Here is an 8,320-nt window from a genome sequence, read left to right as displayed (position 1 = left end):
GCAATTTTCGGGATAAATTTGAGGAATTATTAATTTTAAAAATCACTTTAAGACTCGAATGCAAGTTCAGCGACTACTTTGAGACTTAACTCATGGGAATATCTGTTAGGCTCATTTCATTCCGCCGTTCTTGGTGTTCGGTGATTGATGATGTACATTTGATGGATGTAATATATAGAGATAAAATATAGTAGAAAAAACTTTAAAAATAATTTTATTTTAATATATCTTTTATATTGATAACTGATACACACCTGATATAATTGATAAAAATTAACTTAAAAGTTAAAACAAAACAAACTATGAAATTATTTTTATTAAAAGAAAACCTAATTTTTGTTCTTTTTGGTTTAAATAAAAGTGTAGTGCAACTAGGTATCTATTAAAATTTATCTTTTAATCAGCTATTTATCTATAAAAATTTAACAAGATAATTATAATAATTATTTTTAGATATTATGTTTCAATTCTCTCTCATATATTTAAACTTCAAAATCATATCTTCTTGAATTTAGAATATTTAAATTTAAACCTAATAAAAACAAAAATAACAAACTAAAATTAAATTATAATCAAATTAAAATTAAAATAATACTCATTTTTTACGGTTCTAGGTGTGGTATATGATTATATAACAAGAGTAATAAATACAATTATTTTTAGATGAATTTCGGATGTGTTAAAGAATTATTTAGTGAGCAATCTTATAACTTTAGATGTGTTAAAAAATTATTTATGTTAAGAAAAATATAAATACAAATTTAAACAAATTTTAGATGTGTACCAAATATATTTTATGTGTTATCTTATTATAAAAATTATTTATGTTAAAAAAATATAAGCACATATTTAAATGAATTTTAGATGTGTATTAAAAATATTTTCTATATTATTTTATTATTTTAGATATATTATGAAACAATTCGAAAAACAGCTAATGTAAAACAACAACATAGATAAGTTCCTAATGCACACAAACAAGGGAAATTATCAATAATATACTCCTACCTTTCGAAAATGCATCTTGTTAGTTGCTCAAGATTACTCCCCATCTTTCTTGCACCTGATTCCATCTTCAAGCTATAATTTATTCTTCATATTCCCATCTCACCAATCTTTCATTTTTTTTTTAGTCAAGTGGATTGGACAACTCTCAATCTTAAGCATCACAACACACTCACACTACACACTCACCCACACAACATTTAAGGGTTCATATTCAACACTTGATGCACTCACCAAAGTTTGAACCCGGGTGCAGCATATTAAGAGGCACATGGTTTAACCAGTTGTTACTATACTCTCCAACCAGCTTGATTACTATACTCTCCAACCAGCTTGATATCTTCCTTCAGTCCATCCCACGATATTGTTATTATCCACTGCTATCGCTATCTCTTTTTTAATATTCACCTTCTCCAAACAAAATTTGAATTAGAGGTGGTTACTATTTTTATAGTGCTAAGTATAATGATTATAAAATTTAAATTAAATAAAAATAGTAGTAGTTTCTTAAAAATAAAAAATATGATTAATTAAAAAATAAAATAATAAAATGTTAGATTTAAAGGCTGAGTGGGTGAAGAATAGTATTTAAATTTTAAAAGATGAGTAGCAATCTTGATAAAAGTAATCTAACTCATTTGTGAAGTTCCTAAATACCCTCTTATAAATTTTTAATCTATAGGTAAGTTTTGGTTTTAGTTGCTTCAATAATTTCGCATTAAAATTGAGAAGTGATGCCAAGTGGAGATGGAGCTGAAGCCCTGCATCGATTTATTTTGGATAAACTTATAAAGCTATTATCCCTGCATAACTGCATTGTAGTCACTAGATAGCGATTACCGGGTAGATAGATTTTATTGATGAGACAAAACCCTAGCAAACTATTGTAATACAGAAAAATTACCATGAGTTGAAATTGCCATTGATTTGTGAATTGTGTATCTAATGTTCGATTAAACATTTGATACCATGAATACATGGTCCGTGAAATACTCTCTTGCCATATATATACTGCTCTATCTGCTCTTATTGTGGGAAGGGGAAAAAAAACCATGCTTCCACTATCCACTGTACATTCCATCAATTTAAGTATACATTTTCACAACCCTTATCCTATCGAGGATGAATAACAACTCCTCAAACAGGTTGAATGGGAAAATGGTTTAAAAAAAAAAGAAAAAAGAAAAAAGAAAATTAATTAACAATAAACAGAAGACAGAGGAAAAAGAGACAAGTTCAAATGATTCAGGTATCTAAAAAAACTCCTCCATCTAACTCTTGTGACCAGAGGCTATGCTCTCGTAGAACAAAATGTAACCATGGTCTGTATTACTGGAATATTCCTGTGATGACCCAAAGAATGTCTGAACGGCTGACTCATCTATCATCTCAACATTTTCGTCGTCAAAAAATAACCAGTGGTTATGGCTTTTCACAAGGCTAACATAATGGCCATGGTTAGGGCCACTACCAACATGGACAACTACTGCAAACAGAGAATACTCAATGTCTGCATCTTCAACGGTATCACTCAGCTTCAGCTCAAGGGGGAAGACAACCCGGTAAGATAACTTCTTGTAGCGGCCAAGCTGTTCAATATACTTAAACCGTTTTAGATGGATGACCAAGATTTGAGGTGGTTTCTTTATCTTCATCCTCTTCTGAGCTTCTTGCAAACTAACATGACAAAAGAAAATTTGCAACTTCATTACCAGAACAGTAAAAGGACACGAAATTAAAGCAGATAATGTTTACATTTTACACACTTTATAATGTCAGCCATCAATGACCTTTCAGATAACAAATAAGATAAATGTCTATTTTCAAAGGAATGTGAACTTGTCTTGGTTTGGTACTTTGATTTTTCTCTCGTAATGTTAGATCACAACCATATATCCCAAACCAGGATACTTTATAGTATAGGCAAAAAACAGATACCAACTTATTTTCTAGCAAAAGGAGCCAAACAAATTAAGCCGTTTAAACAACTCTACACAGAAAAATTGAGTCAAACAAGAAGTAGCATGACTCAGCAATGCACTCAAATGGACATGGTCGAACTCCCAATTTACCTTCAGAAGAGTTCACACACAAAAAATATCAGCTACTGTTTTCACACACACAAATAACATGTATGCTCTTCTAATAATACTAAACTCAATCTGTGCCATGAAAAGCTATATACCTGCAGCATTTGTCACAAAAAAATTTATCTTCGGCATTTAATGTCTCTGTTGAACTGAAGTTTTTCAAACAGCTTGTAATTGAACTGTTCTGTTCAATGTCGAGGCTCAAGTCAAAAAAGGTTTCATCCCTAGCAGTCACTGTTTCGCATTGTAGGCACCTTGTCTCATTGGTGAGTATTCCCTGCAGACAAATTTACGATAATTTTCACTGCTGGAGCAAGCAACATGAATAAACGAAAACATTAAATGGGCAGATCAAGGTCACCTGAAAGTTTTTATGAACCCAAGTAACTAAAGGCTCTTTCTTGGCGCCATTAACTGGACCAGCTATAGGCCCATTTGCAACCTTTTCAGAAGGCGGTAATGGATCTTGATCATCTTTTGCAGACTGGGCCTCTTTCTCCAAAATGTCGACAAGTTCATTCAACAAAAAGTTCAAGAATTCATGGGCATCCTACCAAAATGATAAAGTCACAATGATAGTATTGCTTTAAAATTACTTTCCCTAGAGAATAGGACAAATATGAAACATGATGCAACAAACAGAATATTGAGTCTAGTAGAGAAATAACATCACATTTGATAAATAAAGAATGCCATGCTCTTGTAGAGAACTAAGATTAGGAAGGAGATGTCTATAAACAAATTGAGGCACACAACCTTGTTTGAACTTATCAAATTGCCATTATGTAGCCTAGCTGCCATATATAGATTTGAAATTATTACGTTTCTCAAAACCTATATACTAACCAATAGAAACATGAACATGTATCAATTCAACTACAGATCTTCATGTTTATCTACTTTTCTACAGAGGGAAAATGTGTCTGGCCGTGATCATTTTAACAGGTCATCATCTTATGATATAGTTCAAAAGAATTCCCTGTTCAACATGTTGCTTTCATGTTTAACTATAACTCTAAATCATTTTACTGTCAAGAATGACAAAGTGACTAGCAAGGGTAACCCAGATCTAACTAGTGATATATCTAGAGAACTATAATAAAGAGTACAGAGATTACAGCATCCTTTACTAAGATTAACTAATCAGAAGCAACTAAAGAGGGACATTTACAAAATGAACACAGTATGCATGCGTCTTCCTTAAATATAAAAGCCAAAAATCCTGTATCCACAAAATGACATTCCATTTTCTTACAGTCACATATATATATCTCTAGATTAATCATCCTTTGACTTCTGGTTCATTCTTGACCGTCTAAACACATACCTGGTGCATATAGCTGCGGAAGAGTTCATTTTGTTTTTTCAACCTCTGTACAAATCTTTTGGGAGCAATCACACCAGTTTTCTTCTTTTGGGAACTTATCTACAGCAAAAGAATTGTATGTTAAGTGAAAATGAAGCAGACAAGTGCATTCAAGCAATTTTCCATTTCACAGGCACAGGGCTTATATACTGAAGCATAGAACAAAACACACCTAGACATGCATGCAATCACATCTACCAATTCCTTACATATCAATAGAAATGAACAAAATGTAGAGATAAACAAAAACATATTTACTAAAGAATGTACACCATAAATACATTGAAGCAAACCCTCTGCCAATCTCTCATATCTCAGAAGAAAAACAGCCAATGGCAATGGCTAACAAAGAAAAATAAATGTTAAACTAGGGATACAAATTAAACATAGGTCATTTCTTAATCAACTTTACTAGATCTGCAGATAGACACAATGTTCTTTATAAGGAACAACTGAACGGATGCATGCAGCTCTCTAGGTCAAAACCGCATGTTTTCTAGATCAATCATGCTATATGTACACAAAAATTCAGTCACCATTCAGCCATCCTGTATAGAATACATGTTGAAATATGAAAAATGCATTGAAATGTATAAAACAACACATGTAAATATACACATATTTGGTGGCTATTTTGGTGTGCAGGGAGCTTTTTTTGTTCCTCAACATATAGACAAAAATAAGAAAAATCTATATATGAATTCCTGGTGTTCAAGTTTGATTCTAACTACTAAGAATATGAATTATGAATTTCTTTATAGTATGACAGAGGGCCCTAGAAATAGTTGATGCTGCTGGAGTATAAGGTTGCTATTGCAAATGATACTCAAGTAACCCCAACATGTGTTCCTTTCTTAAAATCAGTGAAAAGAACTCTGATGCTAAATCATGCTCAAGTCAATCAATATAGTGGTTTCATTCAAGAAGACCAAGAATTTTCTACGCTCATTAAGTCATTACCTGTGAAAATAAGTCAGCTAGGCAAGTTAAAAGATTTTCCTCTGCATCTGCCATGCTTTTGTTATTTGCATAATAATCTAACAATTGTTCACGAAATGGGACACAGAAGTACAGTGCCTGTATAAAGGAGGTACACTTTATCAGCAAAGAACCTAAAGAAAATATTAGAAGGAATCTAAATGGGAATCCTCAACAGATATTGAGTATCCAAACAACATTCTTTTAGGTTTAAAATAACTCTACACCAAGCCAAAAGTTCAGATAAACCAAGTGATCTCTGCCTGGCTATTCTGAAAGCCCTATGAGCTGGCATTATGCTACTGTACCCTTTCAAATAGTCAGAACAGTTAATTAGCTTCGCTATTAAGCCACCGTACCTCACGCGGATGCAGACAATTCAAATTGGCAAACCAAATAGCTACATTGGATATAATAAACATCAGAAAAAGAAACTTCGACAAATCAATTTTTCCGCATCCATAAAAGAGGACTGCTTAAATTCAACAAGTCCAAGGAACTAAGCTTGTATTTTTTATAGTTTGTTAGTATTTGAAAAACCATTAAAGTTAGTTAGTTCGATAGTCAGTTATATTCCCCAAATTCCAGACTGTGAAAACACCTTGTATATAAAGCATTTGCTTAATTAATGGAGAGTCACTTGAATTCTTCCCATCAATTCATAAATTTTTACTTCCAATGCAGTGATATATGATAAACCTCAAACATCTCCCTATCTCTCTTTCAATTAGATTCTCTGCATTTCCTTTTAAAAGTAATAACCTCTCCCAATGAACAAGTAAAAGTTTTAATCTTTTATGTCAATGCACATCTTTTTTGTTCGTTGGTAAAATTCAATCAAACTGAACCAAAAATAACACATTCTCCTGGATCCGATTCCCTTAATCGATAACCTCTCACAATCTATTATAACAATCTATATGCACTAATGAACATTGAAGAATCAAAATGTCTATAGATAAGAAAGAAGCCAAAATCAACCTCCCTGGAAAGAAAAAATCGTGGTTTTCATGTGTAAGATGGAATTCCAACGTGATAAACCAAAACATAGAGTAAAGGAACAAACAGAAGAAAATTAATCGGATTCATGACCTGCAAAACGCTGTTGCAGTAACAAGTGTTGCCGAAATTCTCGAGGCCGAAGTAACGTTCACCTTCAGGGAATTGGTCACCGAGAGCCTTCTCGAGCTTGGAACCCGCAGCACCCATCACCGCGTCAAACCGATCACTCTCACTTAGATCTTCTTGTTCGATTCAACTCACCAATCCATCAATGCCAAATGCCAATTTCTCTCTCTCTCTCTCTCTGGTTTTCAAATCTTTAGGGTTTGTCTGCAGAACCAAGCGGGACGGCGTCGTTTTGGCTACAGGAAGAAGAAGAATAATAATGAGAAGAAGCAGGTCAGAAAACAAGGGTTTCGTTCGAGGAAGCGAATGCACGCACATGGACAACCAAAAAATACTGAGCTAAAAATAGAGAAAATGCAGAAACAACGTTGGCTTTCTGTTTTTTTTTTTTTTTCCTTCTTCTTTTTTTAATGGTAAATAAAATAAGAGAATCATAAAATACGAGAACAAATGCTTTTAAAATTCTCAATATTACTATTTATATGAAAATACAATTATTATTAATTGATTATAAGCTTAAATTGTTTTATAACTTCCAAAACATAAAAAAGACGTATTGATTATAAAGAAAATGAAAATTCAATTGCAGTCAACTTTACGTGAAGTTGATAATTAAGTATCGATAAATAAAAATTTAGTCAAATCATTTAACTGTTTTTGACTATCAACTTCAATAAAATTGATTGCACCTGAGTTTTTACTTTAAAAAAATATTAATATTAAATAACATCTATTATAAAAATTATAAGACAAAATGTTAGTGAGACTTAAAAATACTTTTCGAACTTTTTTTTTATGAACAACAAGATTAATGCCTAAAAAAAATGAAACTATACCGAGACAAACTCTTAGAAGAGTTGTGCCACTAGAATCAGCAAAAAAAACATAATGAAACACAAGAGAGCACATTGAAATAAATGTGACAACCAAACTCTAGATTAAGCCCAAGTATAAGAATAAGTTTTGTGTGATATTTCTTAATACTTTGTGTGAAGTTTCTTGAATTACAAGTTATTCAAGAAGAAGATAGAAAATAGAATTGAATTATAGAGAGAAGAGCAGGACTAAATTAGTGAAATTATATTGAAAAATTTATGCGATAATTGTACATCAAATACTTAATTTTCACTCACAAGTTAAAACCTATATATAATAAGGCTGAGAGTTTGTACTAAGACTTCAAAGCATCAAAATAGAAAATTAACCACTACAACTACCTTTATGAGACTCTTAATTTTCTATTACTTTCAGTTTCTCTTTTAGATGATTCTTAAGCCAAACAACATTTGCTGATGCATTTTCCAAACATCGAAATTGGAGAACTATTCACTGAAGCTTGATTTTACTAAACCAAATTACTGGATTAAAGCCTAAGAACATGTAGTAGCTGCTTGTTGATCTTCGATCATCAAGGTTATTTGCCAAATCAGAATCTGCAAAGGCAAGGATTCTAAAGTCAAGACTCTGTTAAATAAAGACCTTAAGAAATTGCACCTGAGAGATATCTTTGAATTCGCTTGACAGCTAGCCAATGTTGTTGAAGAGGTTTGTGTAACGGGTTAAAGTAGCATATTAGAGTCCCTTTCCTATAGTGATAAAAGTAGCATCTTCAAACAAATCTAAATCAGAAGAGGTTAGCTTTAATGTGGACAGCATAGGTGTTGGCATAGGTTTCAATTGTAGCATGCCAGCCCTATTAAGATGGTTCTTCACATATATTGAGAAATATGTAACTCAGAGTAAGGGAGCTCAT

General features: G+C 32.2%; 1 protein-coding gene across 1 annotated transcript; it reads right to left on the bottom strand.

Moving 5' to 3' along the window:
• Positions 1-1,828: 1,828 nt before the first annotated feature.
• Positions 1,829-6,906, bottom strand: LOC130954385 (ubiquitin carboxyl-terminal hydrolase 4-like). The gene is made up of 6 exons (XM_057881122.1): positions 6,532-6,906; positions 5,422-5,538; positions 4,423-4,521; positions 3,457-3,645; positions 3,191-3,372; positions 1,829-2,682 (listed from the first exon to the last, which is right to left on the bottom strand). The coding sequence occupies exons 1-6, from the start codon at positions 6,646-6,648 to the stop codon at positions 2,277-2,279; spliced, it is 1,110 nt and encodes a 369-aa protein (XP_057737105.1). The 5' UTR covers positions 6,649-6,906; the 3' UTR covers positions 1,829-2,276.
• Between the last annotated feature and the right edge of the window lie 1,414 nt (positions 6,907-8,320).

Source organism: Arachis stenosperma, chromosome 10 (assembly GCF_014773155.1).
Source record: "Arachis stenosperma cultivar V10309 chromosome 10, arast.V10309.gnm1.PFL2, whole genome shotgun sequence".
Lineage (NCBI taxonomy): Eukaryota > Viridiplantae > Streptophyta > Magnoliopsida > Fabales > Fabaceae > Arachis > Arachis stenosperma.
Note: the sequence above shows the minus strand (reverse complement) of the source record. Positions and strands in the feature narration are given on the sequence as shown.

Coding starts and splice junctions, on each gene's coding strand:
- LOC130954385 (XM_057881122.1), bottom strand. CDS start 6,648: ATGGGTGCTGCGGGTTCCAAGCTCGAGAAGGCTCTCGGTGACCAATTC. Junction 3,646..4,422: donor TCCGCAGCTATATGCACCAG/GTATGTGTTTAG, acceptor TCATTTTGGTAG/GATGCCCATGAATTCTTGAA. Junction 2,683..3,190: donor TTTTGTGACAAATGCTGCAG/GTATATAGCTTT, acceptor TTGTCATGTTAG/TTTGCAAGAAGCTCAGAAGA.